A 22,782-nucleotide genomic window follows, 5' to 3' on the forward strand; every position below is an offset into this window, starting at 1 on the left:
TTAATAGGCTATGCCAGTAAACCTTTGCTACTAGCACAACATTGCCTGCAGTGCCTCTCATGGGCTCATGATCAATCGGTTGTACCATAGACAGCTAGAAAATCATTGCCTGGTCAGATGCAATCTGATTTCAGTTGGTGAGAGATAATGGTAGGGTTCAAGGGTAGTGCAGGCCCCACAAAGCTTTGGACCAAAGTTGTCAACAAGGCACTGTGCAAGCTGGTGGTGGCTCCATAATGATGTGAGCTATGTTTACATGGAATGGACTGGGTCCTCTGGTCCAACTGAACTGAGCATTGCCTGGAAACAGTTATTTTCAGCTACTTGGAGACCACTTGAAGCCATTCATGGACTTCACATTTCCGAACAACGATGTGATGTCTGGGCCATAATTGTTCATGATTGGTTTGAAGAACATTATGGACAATTCAAGTGAATGATTTGGTTACCTTGATTGCCCAACATGAATCCAACTGCACATTTATAGGACTTAATCGAGAAATCACTTTGTGCACAATATCCCCCACTGGCAACTTTTTCAATTATGGATGGCTATAGTATTAGAATGGATCAACATTTCTGCAGGGGATGTCCAACAACTTGTTGGGTCCATGCCACATTGAGTTGCTGCACTACACTGGGCAAAAGTAGGTATGACATGATATTAGGAGGTATCCCATGACTTTTGTTACCTCAATGTATGTACATCCATTTTTATATATGTATAGATTATTGGCTTTATTTACTGAAAGATACACAATGAAAACAGCAAATTTCAAAGTAAGTTAAGACCTGCTGAGGCTGTTATTGTTTATATTAAGAAGAATGTTGAGAATAATTAATAGACCAGGTAGGAATGTTATACAAGCAGAAACTATGGCATAATGCATACATTATCCTTCAGAAATATAATACAGAACTTTATTTGACAGGCTTCAGAAGTTTACATTTGATACTGTTTCACAACAAACTCCAGCTTCAGTATATTGTTATCGAATGAGATCTTTCATGAGAACGTATAATTTTTTTAGTTCATTGAAAGATTGTATAGGCAGAAATTCCATTCATTTTTAGGTGCAGTGACACAATATGAAATTATCTCAACCAAAACGATACTGATTTGGATTTTGTGCTGTTTGTTTCTGCACTGATGGTTTCTGAACTCCCAGCTTTGAAGGCCTCACTGGCTTCAGTCGAAGATTTGCCTGATTTTTGCTGGAAAAAAAAATTGTGATTAATACAAGGATTTTACTTTCAGCTAAGAAGAAAATAAGTGTATAGGATACGTTGACATAAAATCAGAGCTAGCTGTATCCATTTGCTTGCCTGAGTATCTTATACATCAAGTGGTGCACACACCTACCATTTCTTTCCCTTCATTCATTCCTGCATTAGAACTCAATTTTTTTAGTACCTGTGATAAAAGAAGCATTTCAATTACCTGCATATTTAATTTGCCTCTTGTTACAGTGATGATTGCCATTTAAAATTTGAGAGTTCGACCTGAGATTTCTGTTGTTTTAAAACGCCAAGAGGAATTTGAAGACACATCATTATAGATTATGGGAAGAAGCAGACCAAGTCTATCTGCACTAGTTTCACAGTGTCTTTTTATGGTCTTGCTTGATTATGGGTGTGTTATACATGGATGTACCAGACCGTTGCATCTGAAGATATAGGATGTAATCCAGCATGAGGGAAACAGATTAGACTGGACATTGAGAACTAATTTGATTCCAGTCCTCTATACTTAGGCACTCAGTCAGGCCTCAACTACAGATATTCAGACAAGTACACAGAGTGTACTCATACTGAATGCACATGTGAACTGTAGCATCGCTTATCCTTCCACATAACATCCACTCAGTAGTTATTTGTAAGCAAATGGGATGGTGGAGTTAATTAATAAATCATTATTTTAGAGATGTGTGTGGTGAATATTATTGTTTAAACCAAGGCTAGTGTAAGGGTCTATCTTAAGTACTTAGAAGGCCCAGAAAAATATTAGATTTAAAAAAATTAGAAAGAGAAGAGCCTTTTCAATCAGGAACACACTTTCATGTCCAATATGCCAATGAATGCGAATCTAGATTAACCTTATTGTGTTTTGAGGCCCTACCTGCCTAATGAACTTACAGTTTTTAGTGCAGTCCTGAAAGCTGTTAGGCAAGGGACATGTGACTGATAGAAAACATTTTTAAGGGTGTCCAGCAGATAAAATGGTTCAGAGCACACAATTGCATTCTTCTGCTCTAACAGTAAGGAAACTGGGTGTCATTGCATATTATAAACTCCAGCACACATACATGCAGCTAAGAAAGGCTGTGGTTGTTACAGACTTCAGCAATGTGCCGGTACCCTGCAGCAGCGTCATGCATCAGTACAAGGAAGAATGGTCATAAGTAAGGAAAAACCTGCTACAGCCCCTGGAATCAACTATAAATGGCTGTGGCATTCCTTCTTTCAGTCACTGAGAAGGGCCAAAGTAGCTTTGGCATTTGTTTATAGGACGTTTACCTGTGACACATGGATCTTGATTGCACTTGGGAAACCAATCAAGTTTGTGGTGCCTGTGGCAAACACTGGGGATGTCAGACTTACAGGACTGGCCCTTTTTCCCAAAAATAGTGTGTCCAGTCATTTGTAGGTAAAATGCATTGTAGGCAAACCAACATGGATTGAATGGTGAACTTTAAATTGCCTGGAAGCTGCTGGAAAATGGATAAAATGAGACCAACGTGGGAATTTAAAAGAAAATGTGGTGTGACATTATTAATGTTGAATAGAGTACTGGCATTTTTGTGAATATTTTTTAATCTTGTGCCAATGCCAATAGAATCATATAAAAGCTTTTCCTGGCAATGTGACATACTACTCATAGTACAGCTGAAGTGAGTGGAAGCTATTGATACTAAGCAACATAACTTGTGTTGTCTCACTCATAGTACCATTATTCATGTGGAACAAAAAGTGTTTCAGCAGTATATTGTCAGAGCTTTCTATGGCAGTCTTTATTGTGTTCTGAGATGGCATATTATAACAAATGGGCATTTGATATGCATATGACACTCTAAGAGTACAAGAATTACTAACAAGCAGAGGTGATTTATGCAGAGAGATATTGAGATTGTGCATGCCAACAGTACCGTAGACATGGCTTTCCACTCATAAACACAAAGAATTTCTGGTAATATTCATGTATGTGTGGCAATTTGCAACTAACTCACAACCATAACAAGCCAGTAACATAATGTGCTAGATATGATGGAAGTGCAGAGATGCCTTCTGCAATAAATTTTGACCTACATCTTTTTATACAAAGAATAGTGCAGGATTTCAGAGATAGCAGAAGTTCTGTGTGGATAAATCTACATGATGATGGTCCACATCCATAACACATTTATACTCATCAGACGTTAAGTAAAAATTATTTACAGTCTAGAATTATATTCTGCAGCTGATTTCTAAATCAGGTTCCCATTTGTCATGCTGAAGTTTAATATATTTTCTCCATTTTACACCACTTCCATACAATTTAAAGGTCATTATTCAGTTTGACATTATCAATTTGACACATTTTACCTGAAAGAAATCCCCCCCAAGAAAAAGGGGGCAATAGTGTAGGTCTAAATTACCCTGAATGTTAAACTCTCATTTATTTCTTTAGTACTTTTAAGACTAAACTAGGATGAGTAGCAATAAATAAAAGGAATTTAACAAAATATTACAGTATGAGTGTTCATATGCAAAGTATCTTAAAAGCACTCACCAAGCAGTGACATTTTCAACACCAACACATTCTCCAAATTCATCACTAAATGCGTAGCCATCAGCACATCGCTGTAGACGAGGCTTTCCATTCACACATACAAAGAATCTCTGGCAGTCTTCAGGGCTGCGATAGAAACGTATGTCTTCACTACCAATTGCTTCCTCTGGACACCGGAAACCAAGAAAAGCTAAGAAAGAAAGAAAAGCTGTTGTTAATAACTGGTGACAGTACAGGATAAGAAGTCTCAATAAACTTTCTAATATGTAGGTTTATTGACAGACAATTACTTTCTCATCCATGTCTGCAAAAATTACAGTCCTATTGAGGATTATTATAAAAAATTAAGATCATGCTACATGCGATGAATGTTATCAAAACAAAACTAGGACTTACGAATCTTCCAAAATCTGCCATAAGAGCTTTTGCATCTTAACATGACTGAATCAGAGAGACAGATCTGCTCACAGGTATTTCCCACCTACCTACTGTGACCAGGAGTTACTGGTAGTAACTGTCAAATTGGAACTAATGCTGTAGGTTCTGAGTGACTGTATCCTAGTCTGTAACACATCTGGTAATTGGCTGGGAACTCTAAACAATGTGGAACAGCGCATTTTTTTCATGTGACGTAGCGTCATCAATGTTTAAGAACAGTAACACTCCCCAAAACTGTGAGACAACCTTTTGTGTTTAGTGTGGCCACAATTAATGGCAACAGCAGTTACCTGCTACACTTACTGGTCATATTTCTCAACAAAGAGAGGTGTTTCCAGTTCATGGATTATGTTTGCAGTTGGAGAAGGAAAAATATTTTAGTATTTAGTATGTTGTTGCCAAACCCTTTGGGTGAAGAGACCATAAAATTTTACTAGAGGTTACGAAATTAATGACTCCTTCACAGTGCGACCAATGTCTCATCTCAATTCTAGATCACAAAAAACCACACTGAGAAATTTTCCCACAGGTATAAAAATAACTTTAGACTAGGCTTCATACCATATGTATATAGGTTTATGTTGGATAAAATTAAGTGATAAATTATCTGAAAAATGTGTTGATGGATTTCTCCAGTGTTGCAATTTTTCCTCTGACACAAGCAATACTAATTGAGGGACCCATATTTGACTAAGCCACACATGATTATGGTATTTTCTAACCAGTCCTACAGTTGGTTCTTGCAAATATTTTGAATTCCATTCCTACACATACCTACATTATAGACATAGAAAAACTCATTTTACACTATTACAAACCATTGATAATGACTGACAAATACCAGATGTAACACACTTCTGTTCAGAATATGAGCACTTTCACTTCTTTTCTATATACCTGCCTACTGCTTAGTGCCTCTTCTCCTTGGCAAGAAGAGACCTGTTCTCATATACCCATTAAAATGGAAACAACTTTTTGATGAGCAGAAAAAATACTTAACTCAGTTCACTTTTCATTCAGATATAACTCTCATTGTATTAGCCAATTGACAATATAGTAGCATAGTTTTACAGGAAATATCAATAAAATACTTAGTCTACAATATGAGTAATAACATTATTATTTACTCTCAGTTTGCAAACATCAAGCAAAAGCATTTTCAAGGAGTTTAGCCATTTTACAGAAACAATTCAGTACATTGTCTTTATAGTGGCATATAAGTTCCAGATGAGCTGTAATACAGCCAATTTTTGTGAAAGATATTAAAATAAGTTACTCATAGGCATAGTGTTTTTCTTAGGAGTTTATAGAGGAATTATGTGGCCACCTGTCAAAAGCCTGATTAACCAACTTTTACAGTGCAGACCACTGTGAGACATGCAGGAAGAGAGTCAAAGAGATTCTACAAGGTAATGATAGGGATGTGGAGTCCTGCAGACTTCAGTGCCATTGGAAAGATGATCTAGGTTTCTCGGTTGAGGATACGTAGCATCAACAGCCCAATCGAGGTCGTCCCACAGATTCTCAATTGGATTTAAATCTGGGGAGTTTGGTGGACAGAGGAATATGGTATACTCATCCTGGTGCTCTTCAAACCTTGCACATACATTGAAAATTGTGTAACCAGTTGCATTGTCCTATTGGTAGATACCATCGTGCTGAAGAAAAACAAGCTGCATGTACGAGTGGACATGGTCCCCAAGGATAGATGCATACTTGTATCAATCCATTGTGCCTTCCAGAATGATGAGATTACTCAGGGAATGCCCTCTGGCCTGGACCCTTCTGATGATTTTTTTGTGGGGTATTTGCTTTCAGACATTTATGCCAACAGCCACCTATCTGATCGAGCATAAAATATGATTCATCTGAAAAAGGCCACTTATCATCACTTAGTGGTCATCCAGTTGAAGTATTGCCATGCAAATTATAACCTTCATCACAGATGAACAGCAGTCAGCATGGATGCAGATACAAGGTGCCTGCTGTGGTGGTCCACACTCAACAACATTCACTGAACGGTCATTGAGGAGACACTGTTGGTAGACCCTTGGTTCATCTGGGTGGTCAGTTGCTCTATTGTTGCACATATATTTGTCTGTACACATCTCTGTAGCTGCCGTTCACTCCCGTATCTGTGGTCCTTGGTGCACCACAGTTGCCTTGGTGCTGGTTTTGGGTAGCACCATTTTGTCACACACAGTATAGTTTAACCATGGCAGTGTGCAACCTGTCTAAAATTTAGCTGTGGCAGAAGTGCTTTCACCCTCAGCCCAAAAGCCAATGAGCATGCCCTTTTGGACATCAGATAAATCACTCAGTTTCTGCACAACTACTGCACTGCGTTCCTCTTGCCCCAAGACACTTTATATGCCCTCCACTGCTAGTGCTGCCACCTACATGTTGATGCTGATCATAGGCAGCAGTCACATTAATGTGACTCAACCATGCATATATCTCCTGCAAACATTTTAACTTGTTGTCTGGCTGCTCCCTGTATTGAAAAATAAACTGGGAGCATATCTTTTTTGTCACTATTTCTATAAATTATCTTAAGTCTAGAATTTCTAATCCCTGCTAATGTTGTAGTGAATAACATTCTTAGCAAAATAAATCAACCACTTTTTCTGGATATCAGTAAATTTTAGGATGCTTATGTAAATTCAAAGTTGCACAGTAAATGAATAGTTTTCAAAGTATTGTCTTCTGTGCTATCAATAAGATTTTGCAGTTTCAAGTAAGGGCCGAGTAAAGCTAATGACTCTGACTCATATCATAGATGTAAAATAACTTTGTTGTTTTTAATGCAGAATACAAAGAACTTTTGTAATAGCTGCTTCTCTGTACTGATGTTTTCCGTAACCTACTCCACATAAGAGATAATTACTCTTTATGCTGGAATTTGCAGTACACAAGCTGTAACTGAAAGAGTGATGTCCATGAGAAAATAAGTAGATGGAACTGATAAGAGAAATTGTAGGAGCTCAGCATCCATCACTTGGTATTAATGTGAGCTATTTCAGAGAGTTCCACACTGAATAGTTCACAGTAGTACAGTTATCCAGAGGACATATTTTCACATCTATCAGTTATTGTCAAGCACTGCTGACAGAGTCTAGATCATGGCAGTGCAGCAGGATGAGACAGTAATTTTGGCACAGTCCAACTCTATAGAGCAATGTTGTACTCCAAGTCCAGCAGTAGTGATCATGAGAAGATGGTGGCTGACTGTAGCTGATGATGATCTGCGTGCAGTGTCTGCCCAAAAGGAAACTGATTTCTGCCTGGTCTGTGGCCAGCTATTTTGCCATATTCTTAGTTTTCAAGGTGGCTGACTTGCGTGGCTAATAGTGATGTGGTGTAGTTACTGCCACATATGAAGGAATCACTAAACCTTCAATATCTGTGGTCTTCATTGATATATATTCATCCAATATTAACAAAGATACGAAACATTACATCAAATATGATGCCTCCCTAATGTACACTCATTGAAACATAGAGAAAAGTAATAAAAATGACTGAATTTGCCAACACTAAATTCAAATTGTCACCATAAAATACCTGGAATTACAGTAATGTCAGTTTGTAGACCACCAACAGTAAGACTGATGAGATCTCCCCTACCAGCTCTTAAGGCAGAAAAAAACCCAAGTCATAGACTGCAGAGTGAAACAGTTCCAAATAGAAACACTGTTACAACTGACAGTTCCAGCCTACCAATTCCACACACAAGACATGTCTTGCTTGATTTTCCACACAATCAGCATCAGCAAGTTATACTTAAAATTGGAAGTCAACTGCCCCTCACTAAAAGATGTTATTTTAGAAAGGCACCTAAGAGTGCAAAAAAAAAAAAAAAGAAAAAAACGTCTGACTGGATAACATCAACATTAAAAAATTATAACCGGTTTCTACTATTCAACCACAATGTTACTGCACTTGGCCATTACAGGAAACTCACGGTGACATTACAGTAAACAACTACAGAGATGACTGTGGAAAATGCATCACACTGTCAATGCTTTCAGGTCAGTTCTGCATATACACTCCTGGAAATGGAAAAAAGAACACATTGACACCGGTGTGTCAGACCCACCATACTTGCTCTGGACACTGCGAGAGGGCTGTACAAGCAATGATCACACGCACGGCACAGCGGACACACCAGGAACCGCGGTGTTGGCCATCGAATGGCGCTAGCTGCGCAGCATTTGTGCACCGCCGCCGTCAGTGTCAGCCAGTTTGCCGTGGCATACGAAGCTCCATCGCAGTCTTTAACACTTGTAGCATGCCGCGACAGCGTGGACATGAACCGTATGTGCAGTTGATGGACTATGAGCGAGGGCGTATAGTGGGCATGCGGGAGGCCGGGTGGACGTACCGCCGAATTGCTCAACACGTGGGGCGTGAGGTCTCCACGGTACATCGATGTTGTCACCAGTGGTCGGCGGAAGGTGCACGTGCCCGTCGACATGGGACCGGACCGCAGTGATGCACGGATGCACGCCAAGACCGTAGGATCATACGCAGTGCTGTAGGGGACCGCACCGCCACTTCCCAGCAAATTTGGGACACTGTTGCTCCTGGGGTATCGGCGAGGACCATTTGCAACCGTCTTCATGAAGCTAAGCTACGGTCCCGCACACCGTTAGGCCGTCTTCCGCTCACGCCCCAACATCGTGCAGCCCGCCTCCAGTGGTGTCGCGACAGGCGTGAATGGAGGGACGAATGGAGACGTGTCGTCTTCAGCGATGAGAGTCGCTTCTACCTTGGTGCCAAAGATGGTCGTATGCGTGTTTGGCGCCGTGCAGGTGAGCGCCACAATGAGGACTGCATACGCCCGAGGCACACAGGGCCAACACCCGGCATCATTTTGTGGGGAGCGATCTCCTACACTGGCCGTACACCTCTGGTGATCGTCAAGGGGACACTGAATAGTGCACGGTACATCCAAACCGTCATCGAACCCATCGTTCTACCATTCCTAGACCGGCAAGGGAACTTGCTGTTCCAACAGGACAATGCACGTCCGCATGTATCCCGTGCCAACCAACGTGCTCTAGAAGGTGTAAGTCAACTACCCTGGCCAGCAAGATCTCCGGATCTGTCCCCCATTGAGCATGTTTGGGACTGGATGAAGCGTCGTCTCATGCGGTCTGCACGTCCAGCACGAATGCTGGTCCAACTGAGGCGCCAGGTGGAAATGGCATGGCAAGCCATTCCACAGGACTACATCCAGCATCTCTACGATCGTCTCCATGGGAGAATAGCAGCCTGCATTGCTGCGAAAGGTGGATATACACTGTACTAGTGCCGACATTGTGCATGCTCTGTTGCCTGTGTCTATGTGCCTGTGGTTCTGTCAGTGTGATCATGTGATGTATCTGACCCCAGGAATGTGTCAATAAAGTTTCCCCATCCTGGGACAATGAATTCACGGTGTTCTTATTTCAGTTTCCAGGAGTGTAGTATCAACCACAATCACATTCTTATTCACAACAAGCTGACCAATGCACTCTCACTAACAGATGCAATAGTATTGTGGTCAACTAATAGGTGCCACAATTGCTGCGGCAAAAAATAAATATTCCACACTGCTACAGAGATGTGCACACTCCTTGTTGGAAGATACAGAAAATCTCCAGAAAGAATATTTACAGACAAGTAATCCAGACATAGGAAAATAGATACAGCAGGCAATAAATGGGTCTTGGAAAGCTAGCTGTAAAAAAATAACAGAAAATATAAACTCACCATAACAGAAACCATACAAAGAATGTCTCACTTGGCCCACATTAAAAAAAATGACGTTTAAGAAAGACTTAGAAGATATGTGCAAAGAACTAAAGGAAGCTGCAAATCTTAGCTCCAGCTCAAGCTGAAACTGAGGAAGGGTGCAGAAAACAATAGAATTTATCTTTAATTTACTAAACATCTGGACCTGTGAGTTATAAAATAGTCCACATTTCTACTCTCACAATCCCACTGCCAGCATAATCCCACAACAATTTAAAATATTTCAGCCACTAGCAGTTCTAAAACCAGTGAAACCAAGCAATTGCACATTTGTATTGCTCAGTATATGCTATTACTATCAGAAGAGATACTTTACAACAGAATATAGATGATTATTGACATCATAGAACTCCTGGAAAGGGCTGGGTTCAGATGAAACTGAAATAGTTGCGAGCAAGTCTTAGCTGTAATTTCATTTTTTAAAATAGACCTTCAAAGAGGCCAGAAAATGTCTGTCACATTTATTGATTTAACTGCTGTATGGATAGATGGACCAGGTAGTGATAGTTGGAGGGGTTGGAAATAGTCTTGGGTGGGACTGGGTATGTGACACAGGTAATGACCTGGATAAGATTGCTACTCCAACTCAGATTACTAATGTTGCTTTGTACAGACATTCTGGCATTTTAATCAATCCCATCATGACAGCGCTGTGAAGCGAGTTAATATGTGCCTTGAGAGGAAGCTAATGACTGCTGACAAAGCACACATTTCATTGGTACCAGTTGAGAGTATCTATAGGTCCAGCTATACTAGACATGGACTACATCAAAATAGGATTCATAATAGCTCTTTACCATTAAAAATGTGTGGGTGCGTATGCAGAAGTAATAGGCAATCAGTATGGATAACTAATAGCATTAGAATACAATGTATGAGTAAATGGGAGCTGTATCATAATATGAAGAAGAGACAGAGTCTTTTAACAGAATTTTACTACAAACAATACGAAAAAGTGCCAAAGAGTGTCATCAGGCAGGCTAAATCAGTGCATTACACCAAGAGAATAGAAAGCTCTCTGTTGTAACTGCTACCGGAATGGTCGCAGGGTGATGTGACAGAAAGCGTGGCAGGACCCACAGGGCGGCCCGCGAGCAACAACATAAACGGAATGAAGTACCTAATAAACAACAGAAGATCAAAACAGCAGAATCACAAGAAAACCACGTTCACTCATACACAGAACAAGAAAGTAAATACGCTGTCTAAGGCAAGGCCATATGTCCAGAGACGCACGCAAGATTAGACTGGCTGGCTGAGCGAGAGGCAGGTGCTTAAATACATGTTCAGGGGGTGCCGCCATTGGCCACTGGGACCACTTGTTCCACTGTGGCTCCCTCAAGCTAAATCTGGCCAGGAGCCACGCGCCACCATGGCTTGCGGTGTTATGGTGCAGAGACCCCTAGGGGTCTTTGACCTCCATGCCATCTGGTGCGGATTCAAATTCCGCAGCATGCAGTACCAGACTTTCAGGATAAAATTAAAACTGTATGGTCAATTGTGAAAGAGGTGTCAGGACATAATAGAGGTACTTAACATATTATACCCCTCTTGTGTGAGAATTACACTGTTAGTGCTTCGTCAGAGTTGTGCCAAATATTTAATAATCACTACTTGTCAATAGAAAGCAAGTTATATCAAAATTTTGTTGGTACAGGTAAATATTTAGAACGCTTGAAAGCTGGTGATCTGAGACAACCACATCACATAAAGCTGCAGGAAACAAGCAAAAATAAAAGTGAATCAATTATTACAACACTGAAGTGTAAAGATTCGCATCGGGATTATCAAGTAGGATTGCGATGATCAGTGTGCCACTCATTACTGCTGTACTCAGTTCCTGGCTGTGATCAGTTTCCTGAGAGATAGAAATACTTATTAGTGAAGCCAGTTTATGAAAAGAGTGAAATAAATAACAGACAATTACCAACTAATTTCTTTGTTAATATCGTTTTCAAAAGTGTTTGAGAAAGCAATGTAGAAGAGAGTAGTGGCACAGCTCAGTACTCATGCTTTTCTTTCAAACTCACATGTGGCTTCAGGAAGGTGTATCTACAGAAAATGTTATTTATTCTTTTATGTGTGGGGCACTAGTGGTGCTAAATAATAGGTTGAGAACAAGAGGTATTTTCTTTGGTTTAAATAAAGTTTTTCATTGCATGGACCATACAACACTTTTGAGAAAGTTGGAACATTATGGGATTATGGAAAAGATTCAACAATGATTCACTTCATATCTGGAAAGTAAGAAGCACAAAGTTGTCCTCCATTTTCAACAAATAGCGAAGAGGTTTGAATCTAACTGGATTCATGTAATTTGGCAGGTGCCATAGGATTCTGCTCTGAGTCCATTGCTTTTCATTGTATATTTCAATGTCTTGCCACTAAATATGAGAGAAGACACAAGAATTGTTATCTCTGCAAATGAAATAATTGTTATTGTGAAAGGCATTGAGTGTAATATAAATGATGTAGTTAATATAGTAGTCACTAACCTCAGCACATGGATTTCAGAGAACACATTAATGCTTAAATGTAACAAAACACAATGCATATAGTTTCTGACTTGGAACTCTTGTAAAAGGAGAATTTTATTGTTGGAAGGTGGTGAAACAATCAGTGAAGTTGACCATTTTAAATTCTTATGACTGAGGGTATATGGGAGGCTTCCTTGGGAGTAACAAACAATGGAAAATCCAGGATGGAATAACAATAATATCAAAAGGGTAGATTGCTACTCACCACATAAAGGAGGTGTTGAGAGGTAGACAGGCACTGTAGTGCCTGGAGACAACAGTGTGTGTGTGTGTGTGTGTGTGTGTGTGTGTGTGTGTGTGTGTGTGTGTGTGTGTGTGGGTGGGTGGGTGAGTGGGTGGGTGGGTGGGTGGGTGGGTGGGTGGTTGGGTGTGTTTTGTTTTGTTTACACCTGATGGAGGCCTTCAGCTGATACCTAATTATTTCTAGCAGTCTTCTTCAATGTACCTGTCTGCCACTCAGTGCCTCCTGTATGTGGTGAGTAGCAATCTATCCTTTTCATTTCCTTGGCAGTATTATATTCAAGATCTTGCGCAGAAAATGAATGCTGCTATTTTCACTGTGACAATGATCTCTTCTGTCTGCAACTCTGAAACATGAATGTTTGTATACTTTCCTTATTTTCACTCTATTATCTCATGTGGTGTTATATATGGGAACAACTCTGAGCACTCAGCAAGAATATCCTTAGCTCAGAAGCAAACAGTCAGACTGATCTTGATGTCAGTTCATGAACTTTGTGTAGGCCATTTTTCAGATGTCTTGGTATTCTAACTCTGCTGTACCTGTACATACATTCCACATGGGATTTTATTGTTGACAACATTGACTCATTCAGAAGAAACTGCAACATCCATTCAGTGAACAATAGGTACAAAAATAATATACACTCAGATAACAATTCGCCAAGCATTGTACTGAAAGGTGTGCACTATTCAGAAGGTTTCATTTTCACAGACCTGAAAAAATGAGTGATAAACCCTAAGTATTCAAATCTAAGTTGAAATTTTTCCTTGTGGCACTCTCCTTCAATTCTACACAGGAGTTCCTTACTGCATTCGCAAACTTTTTTGTGTAATATGTTATTTAATCTTATACTCCTTGTTTTTTCATGTTTTTGTTAATTCTTTAATTCTGTGTTAATAAATTTGCTAATCAGCCTTCGGTAAAGTATATACTTATTCACTGAATGACAAAGTAGCATTAGGTTTTATGGTCCATGGAACCAGAAAATAATTAAATAACTGCAGAAGTTAAAATAAACCATACACTGTGCTAAGATCACTCAACTATTGTAGACTATGTTTGAAATCACTAGTTGACAAACACAGTATGAAAACTTTCCAATAATTCATATAAAATAAATATATCTGTGCCTCAATGATTGGTGTTGGTATGCCTTTTGTTCAACTTATTCACCAGTGACTTGTTGCTAACAATATCTCAAAAGTTTTGCTTGTCAGATTATACTGCTCTAGTAACATAAAGTAAATCTTTTGAAGAAGAAGAAAAAGAAGATTCACGGAGTATCTAGATTTGCTACATAAATATTAGAAACAGTGGAGACTTTATCTCAACACCAGTAAAATGGAGGGGTGCCAATCCTGCCCAAATAACAAGCTTACCAACATTAAACTTTATACTGACTTTCACAGAGCACAGTTAAACCAAATACTCAATATCTAGGTGTAATGCCTGATCACTCTCTCACATTGCAGACTCATCTTGAAATAACCAAATGACAAATTGAAACCAGGATAAACATTATCAGAAAGCATGTGTGGGATCTCAACAGTATTCACCAACCTACTACTTGCAATTTAACAGAGTGTTGTATAGTTAATTGGATACTGTTTGCTGAACAAGGTGTGGCCCAATTATACCACCTACAGGCAGCCAGCTGCCAAGAAAAGTCTGGGACAATCTCAGCCACATCAGAACCAGGCATGCAAGGTGCAAACCATCCCTTTATAAATACAACATCATACGCAGCCTTGAGACTGATTACGACCAAATAGAGCAAATGGTAGACCATGCTATTCATGATTGCCCAATAAGAAAATTTTGTAGCTGTCATGTTGAAGTAAATCAGCTTGTGTTCCATAAATCAGTCTACTAATCTTTTGTTTATGAGAGAGACATAGAAATTACTTCCAGTTGGCTTCTCAAGATAACATGAAAGTATTTATAATGGGAGACATATACAAACTACTTCCAGTTGGTTTCTCAAGATAACATGAAAGTATTTATAATGGGAGATTTCTGTTCCTGAATTAGACAACGCTTGGTGTGACTGCTTGCATGTACAAGGATTTGTTTTTAGCCTCATTGTTCTAAAAATGACTCCAACATTGACCTGTCCTGTTGCCCAAGACTGTACTTCATGCTTTCAAAACTCTGAAATCAATTTTGATGGCAAAAACACATGGAATACCTGGTACATTGTTTCCAATATGAAGGGGACTTAAACTATCAAATTTACTGTAAAATACTTGACTTCTTCTTGGAAATACATCTCATATTTATCAAAATTGTGACACATGAACATACATTTTAAGTTTCAGTTGGTATCTTACAAGTTTTTACATACCCTCAGCATCACAATCTTTGACCTGATCTGGCCATTCACACCGTAGTAACTCAGGATTGAACGCTAGACCTTCAGGACAGTCAAAAACAAAACCACGTCCTCCCACACAGTTCATAAATTGCCCACAATGTGAAGAGTCACCCATCTTATAGTATCCAAACTGGCGGGGACATCTTTCATTTGCTTGAGCAGGCTCTGCATACAGAGAAAAGTAAAATTAAAGAAAGAAACATGTACATTATTTCATTCCTGAAATTTCAATATAATTTAATAAAACTAATTGTAAGTAAATATTTTCTGTTGCATTGAGCACATACAGTGTATTAACTTCGAGTGTCTTTATTATTACAGTCACATATCATGTCAAGCGTAGTCATTAGGCTATAGTAACTCATTTAATGCTACAGTTATACATTAAGTAAAACTACTTGCTAAGTGAATTAATAGACTTTGCAGTTAAAATATTGGCACAAAGGAACTGCCTGTATTACTTCAAAAAAATTAAAAAAACTCTATGTCTTATAAGCTTTCACAAATCTTCCATTATAAAATAAAAGAATTTACTCTGAAATCATGTTTAATACTACATTCTAAATTGTTTAAGTTACGAGTTTCTATATACTCACATATATCAGTAAACTGGTAGTCTAGTGTAGTAATTTACAGTAGAGTGTAATTGTGAAGAACTAGTGTGTATGACATGGAAGCATTTAATTTGATTCATATCTCATTTCCTTTGTATTGTGGTATGTGCTCCCCAATGTTTGCACCTGCCACTCAATCAGACAACACAAATGCTACAGCAGAAGACATGAGAACACATGCCGAACTGTTCGTATGTGTCAAGCATCCTAGCACATGAATCACTCTCCAGCCACCTCTTTGGTGTAGGCAGGTTTTTCCCAGAAAAAAGTGTGGCCAGAAGACTTTACACCATGACCAACACTTTGTACATGAATGCTGAGCAAGTGATACCTCGGACACTGGCAGTGAGTGATCTGTGCAATGTGTAATTGAGTGACAATGGAACTTAATGGCTTGCTGCATTGTGCTCCCAGATAGATGTATGAGCACTCAGAAGACCATCCACAGATAATTCTGTTTTGTGTGACTAAGCAGCATGAGTATTACAGGCTACTTACTTTATCATGGAGAACTAATGGGCCTACCTTATTTAAATATCAGGGCACACACTGACCCCTTACCCTGACAGTTATTCCAGGTGCAACACCAGAAACTGCTTCTCAATTACTACCAACATTAATACTAGTGAGGACAGTAGTCCAGTGCCCTCCATAGCATGCCAAATTGCGCAGCATATGCCCACATGAGTGTGCTCATGAATCCTTATAAAGTCTTCATAAGTCGCCTATCTACATGTGTGAAATAATATTGTCTCTATTAATGTCAGTTTGTGTGCACTGATAGTTAGCTGCATGCACCATGTATCTATTCTGTTATTACCTCTCACGTCCACCTGAGAGTGTAGACTCATGTGGTAAGAGACCCGAAGTACATTGTGATTTCTTATGTATATATAGATTTGACGTGTACACCCCTGCAGTGTGCAAACACCAGTGTGCATCTAGCCCACTACGGTAGATGGACATCCATGCTGTGAACCATTTAGTGTTGCTACGCTCATAATATTAGACCCTGTTTTCTTTGTGTAGATGTAATCTGTATGTAAACAGTACCTCTATCTAATACTGCTGGGATCAAAATATTGTACTTCATGTTCTCCATGTATAGGTGTAAGTTACACTGAAAAAAAATTGCAACAACAAGAAGGAGATGTGTGATATGAACAAACAAAAGTAGGTAGGTATGTTATTACATCTGAAAGATGATGTCTATTCAGATTTTGCACCAGTCACATAAAAGTAGCACTAGTCTCTCCCCTATGAGGATGCATATCAGGTTTGCTTTAAACAAACACTGTAATGGATGTGGTGAGTTGATGTTAGTCAAGAACGCCTTTAAGTTGACTAAGATGCCGTTTTCAACACTTCACTGAGTTTGAACGAGGTTATGTAAAAGAGCTACGAGAAGCTGGATGTTCCTTCTATGATATTGCAGAGACAGTTGGCAGGTATGTAGCCACTGAACATGATTGCTGCAGTGGTGGTCATGAGAATGTATGGTCACAAGACGACTAGGCTCTGAATGGTTACATGGCACTACCAAGAAGGAAGAGCGTTATGTTTGGCATATGACTGGCACATCATACTGCATCCGCAACGGCAATCTGAGCAGTAGTTGACACCATAGTGACACAATGAACTGTTACTAATTGTTTACGTAAAGGACAGTACTGAGACAGGTCCCCTGTAGCATGCATTCCACTAACCCCAAACCACCGGCATTTGCGGCTTCAGTGGTGTCGAGCAAGAGCTCATTGGAGGGCAGGGTGGAGATCTATTGTGTTTTTTGATGAAACCTGATTCTGCCTCACCGTGAGTTTTGGATAGAAGGGGGTCAGTTGAGGCCCTGCATCCAACCTGTCTGCAGGAGCACTCTCGTGATTATACTACTGTTGTAACCCAACATGCTCTACAGAGAGTCAACATGTTGCCTTGGCCTGCAAGATCACCAGATCTGTCTCCAATCAAGCACATATGGAACGTCATTGGATGACAACTCTAGCATCATCCACAAACAGCATTAACTGTTCCTGTATTGATCGACCCACAGCAACAAGCATGGAACTCCATCCCACAAACTGACATCTGGCACCTGTTACAACATAATTTTTGCACATTTATGCATGTGTATTCAACAGTCTGGTGGTTACATTGGTTATTAATGTACCAGAATTTCACATTTGCAATGGCTTATCTTGCACTTTCATTGACCTATGATCTCGCAATGTTAATCACTTAAATACATTACCCAGACGAACATATTCCTGAAATTTTATTACTCTCCATTAATTGTTTAGTGGTATTGTGAATTTTTTTCTTTTGCTGTATATGTATATTTCCCTTGTAAAATATGGGTTTTGGTTCCCTATCCTGAGAGAGTGAACATTTTATGTATGCATATTTTGGCTGTATGAGTGGTGAGATGTATCTGGCATGGACACAGTAGCTGGACCATTGTGTACATTTGTCCATCTCTGCATATATGTATAATCTCCCATTGACAGATTGCCACTGACATTCTAGTATATTAATTTGTTGTATAACCTCCCTATAGTAGGTAGATTTCGTTCCAATAAATGGACAATTTGCATGACAGTGGGTTTAAATTGTTTCGTCTCCTTCCATACCCAACATGGCTATACCCTAGCAATCAGTTTATTTAATAGTCACTAGCAATACAAGTGAGAAGACAGCTAATTCCTGCAGTGTGTTCATAATAACAGCCTTCAAACAATTCCAACTTTAAGCTTAAAAACTAGTGAATATAAATATACAAGAATAGTGAATGTGTCAATTTTTTTATTTGCAGAAGTGACAATAAATCTGAAATGGTTTATGAGGACAAATGTTTTCTCTACATATCAGATTTCAACATTTTTTATTGAGCTTTGACAATATGCCACATTTAAAATGTTCCAAGAGATTTTTTGTGCAGGCGATTAGTTCATTAATCTCATTACTGTCATCAGTGGCTGTTGTTAAATCATTTGCATGCAGTAAAAGTTCTCAATGTATTTTTAATGAAACATAATTTATGTGCTACAGGAGTTGTTATGACACAGTATTAATTACTGGGAAACATATATTTTATCTGTTTCAAATGGGAGTGCATGACCTTTCATTTATGTCCTGCGTTATTGCTTTGCATTTTACGTACTTTAACATAGCTTACAGATTCTGTTAAAAACGTGCATACTGTTTTCAAAAGAAGCTCATGGCTTCTTGCAGTGAAAGCTTTAATTGGTCAGAAAAGTTACTAGAGTTATCTTGCTGTTGACACACTTGCTTCTTTTGTGACTACATCATTCACTGAATCTTTGTTCACGATCTAAAATAATGATATGTTTTAGTTTATCCTTCTGTGTGATTATCTATAGCTTTTCAAAATATTTCATGAAAGATTCATAATAGTTATTTGAGCCAATAGTTTTCTACATCACCCAGTCTGCCACTTTTATAAGCTGGTCATATTTCACAATATTTCACTTAAGTAGTGTAAATGCCTTCTGCATCCTTTGAGTTTCATTTCACAATCACAGTTATCACATTGTTAATCTTCCCAGTATTTCCTCATGAGATACATAGTGACCAGCAAGGATATTATGACCAACCATCTATTAATGTGTTTGTCATCTTTGGCATGAAAACCAACAGCAGTATGTTGTGGCATCGAGTGAAAGTCATTGGTACACAGTTTGAAGTAGATGGTACCAGATGCCCATGAACAGATCATATAGTACCCTTACATTCTCAGGAGATGACTCAAGAGCTGTAGACTAGTACTTAGCAGTATCCAGAAACATCCAGCACGATTCATATACAGCTACATTGGAGGCAAGGACATCAGCTACATTTTGTCAGAATGATTATCCTACTTGAAAATCAAAGAGAGAGAGTGTGTTTTCATAAGGGAACAAAAACAAGTAGTAATAATGTTTACATAGTTAACGGTCCACAGCCTCATTGCTTTTGGAAGATGGTAGTTTCAGATAAGGCTTTTGTCAGGATTTGACAGGAAACACAATTCAAGGAATCAGGAAATTATTTTCTATTATTAATGGTTCAATGATGATACTTTGGTGACCAGTGCAATTGTAACTGATGTTGTCATTCAATCAACAAACACTGGGAGACTACATTTGCAAGAATGTGGAGTGTATGTTGTGCAACAAAACATTAATTTTCTCAGATGAGACTCAGATAACTAACTCTTTATTATTTATTACCCACTTTTCCCTAATCAGTATATTTTTGATAGACAGTAATATAGGCAATGAATTAACATCTACCAAGCCTCTGTTTCTATTATATTTTCTCCAGCCACCAGGTTGCCATTGTTCATTCATTTTGAAAAGCAACTAAATTAGCAGCTTCCTCAGTTCTGTGCATTTGAAGTAAAGTGATTCCTCTGCATTGCACAGCATCTCATATGAAGTATCCATACTCAGTTTGTGCACTCAATGTGAACTGTAGGTGGTTGTTCATAATGTTCTGACAACCCTGCATATTACTGATCCATGGCCACTCAGCCATTACCCATAGATCATGGACCCAGGGCAGGTTCATCTCAGTTTATGGCTTCCCAAATATGTGCAGTGGGACTGAGATCAGGTAATCTGCTGTCACTTAAGTGCCTTCGTGTGGATGGAGTGTTCTCCAAAACATTATCACACAGTTCTGGGGTGACATGGCACAGTGTCTTGCTGCATTTTCATGAAACTGTAGTCAATTTCATGCTTGCATATTAGTAAAATAGTAGGGTGTTATATCTTATATCAATGGGAGACACAATTACAGAATTATCACAGGCACCAGTGTAAAAGTCCTCCACATGAGAATACTTCCACCACCTGTGTGCCATATTGGCAGACCAGATTCTTCAACTTGTGTCATTTTTGAAACAGATACTCATACAGTGCCATCAACGTGCACCAGTAAATATCACAACAGACAGTGCTATTGACATACACCGGTATCACTATATATGCTTCAAGTGTGCAGTGACTGTGTTCCTGTATCCGTGCTAATCTGTGACACCTGTGACATTATGTGAGCAGAGGTACATGTGTGGGACAGTGGCTTCTGTACCCCATAATTGGATGCTACAGCTACCCATCAGTTCGTTGTTGAGCCCAATTATCGAGGCATTGCCACCTACAGCACTTGTCTTTGGTAGTGGCAGTTTTCCCACAGACGCAGGATTAGTGATACATTCTCAGTAAGTCAGCATGTTGTTGAGCCCTATTATCGAGACGTTATCACCTATAGCATTTGTCTCTGGTGTTGGCAGTTTTCCCTCAGTTGTAGGATTAGTGATACATTCTCAACAAGCCAGCATGTGAAATGTCCTGTGGCAGCCTTCATAGCCTCAGAGATGGCTACATCTACATCTACATCTAGATCTACATTTATTCTCCGCAAGCCACCCAATGGTGTGTGGCGGAGGGCACTTTACGTGCCACTGCCATTACCTCCCTTCTCTGTTCCAGTTGCGTTTGGTTCGCGGGAAGAACGACTGTCTGAAAGCCTCCGTGCGCTCTCGAATCTCTCTAGTTTTACATTTGTGATCTTCTCGGGAGGTATAACTAGGCAGACTCTTGCAGAGTCTGCCACTTGAGTTTGCTAAACATCTCCCTAACGCTATCACGGTTACCAAATAATCCAGTGACGAAACACTCCCCTCTTCTTTGGATCTTCTCTATGTCCTCCGTCAACCCGATCTGGTACGGATCCCACACTGATGAGCAATAGTCAAGTATAGGTCGAACGAGTGTTTTGTAAGCCACCTCCTTTGTTGATGGACTACATTTTCTAAGGACTCTCCTAATGAATCTCAACCTGGTACCCGCCTTACCAACAATTAATTTTATATGATCATTCCACTTCAAATCGTTCCTCACACATACTCCCAGATATTTTACAGAAGTAACTGCTACCAGTGTTTGTTCCGCTATCATATAATCATACAATAAAGGATCCTTCTTTCTATGTATTCGCAATACATTACATTTGTCTATGTTAAGGGTCAGTTGCCACTCCCTGCACCAAGTGCCTAACCGCTGCAGATCTTCCTGCATTTCGCTACAATTTTCTAATGCTGCAACTTCTCTGTATACCACAGTATCATCCGCGAAAAGCCGCATGGAACTTCCAACACTAGGTCATTTATATATATTGTGAAAAGCAATGGTCCCATAACACTCCCCTGTGGCACGCCAGAGGTTACTTTAACGTCTGTAGACGTCTCTCCATTGATAACAACATGCTGTGTTCTGTTTGCTAAAAACTCTTCAATCCAGCCAGACAGCTGGACTGATATTCCGTAGGCTCTTACTTTGTTTATCAGGTGACAGTGCGGAACTGTATCGAGCGCCTTCCGGAAGTCAAGGAAAGTAGCATCTACCTGGGAGCCTGTATCTAATATTTTCTGGGTCTCCTGAACAAATAAAGCGAGTTGGGTCTCACACGATCGCTGTTTCCGGAATCCATGTTGATTCCTACAGAGTAGATTCTGGGTTTCCAAAAACGACATGATACTCGAGCCAAAAATATGTTCTAAAATTCTACAACAGATCGACGTCAGAGATATAGGTCTATAGTTTTGCGCTTCTGCTCGATGACCCTTCTTGAAGACTGGGACTACCGGAGCTCTTTTCCAATCATTTGGAACCTTCCGTTCCTCTAGAGACTTGCGGTACACGGCTGTTAGAAGGGGGGCAAGTTCTTTCGCGTACTCTGTGTAGAATCGAATTGGTATCCCGTCAGGTCCAGTGGACTTTCCTCAGATGTCAGGCACTCACACTCTGGCCAAAATTTAAGCACTGATATTGTGTGTCTTGCTCCTTGTATGATCAATTGTCATGCTACGGCCAGTACAAGGTGTGATGACTTCCCACTGATGTTACTTGCTGAAGCATTTGATATGCCATAGCAACAGGTGTGCTTCCTTTCACACACAGCAACTACCTCTAACTCAATTGCTGACAGATGTCTGTTACAGCAGAGTT

General features: G+C 39.6%; 1 protein-coding gene across 1 annotated transcript in view; it reads right to left on the reverse strand.

Moving 5' to 3' along the window:
* Positions 1–899: 899 nt before the first annotated feature.
* The window catches only part of LOC126298777 (protein obstructor-E-like), an 80,761-nt gene continuing 58,878 nt past the window's right edge, over positions 900–22,782 (reverse strand). Inside the window, exons 3-5 of the mRNA XM_049990232.1 lie at positions 15,132–15,326; positions 3,770–3,959; positions 900–1,215 (exon numbers count right to left, since the gene is read on the reverse strand). Coding sequence (XP_049846189.1) covers positions 1,101–1,215; positions 3,770–3,959; positions 15,132–15,326 — 500 coding nt within the window. The 3' untranslated portion in view covers positions 900–1,100. The remainder of the gene's footprint in view (positions 1,216–3,769; positions 3,960–15,131; positions 15,327–22,782) is intronic.

Source organism: Schistocerca gregaria, chromosome X, assembly GCF_023897955.1.
Source record: "Schistocerca gregaria isolate iqSchGreg1 chromosome X, iqSchGreg1.2, whole genome shotgun sequence".
Taxonomy (NCBI): Eukaryota; Metazoa; Arthropoda; class Insecta; order Orthoptera; family Acrididae; genus Schistocerca; species Schistocerca gregaria.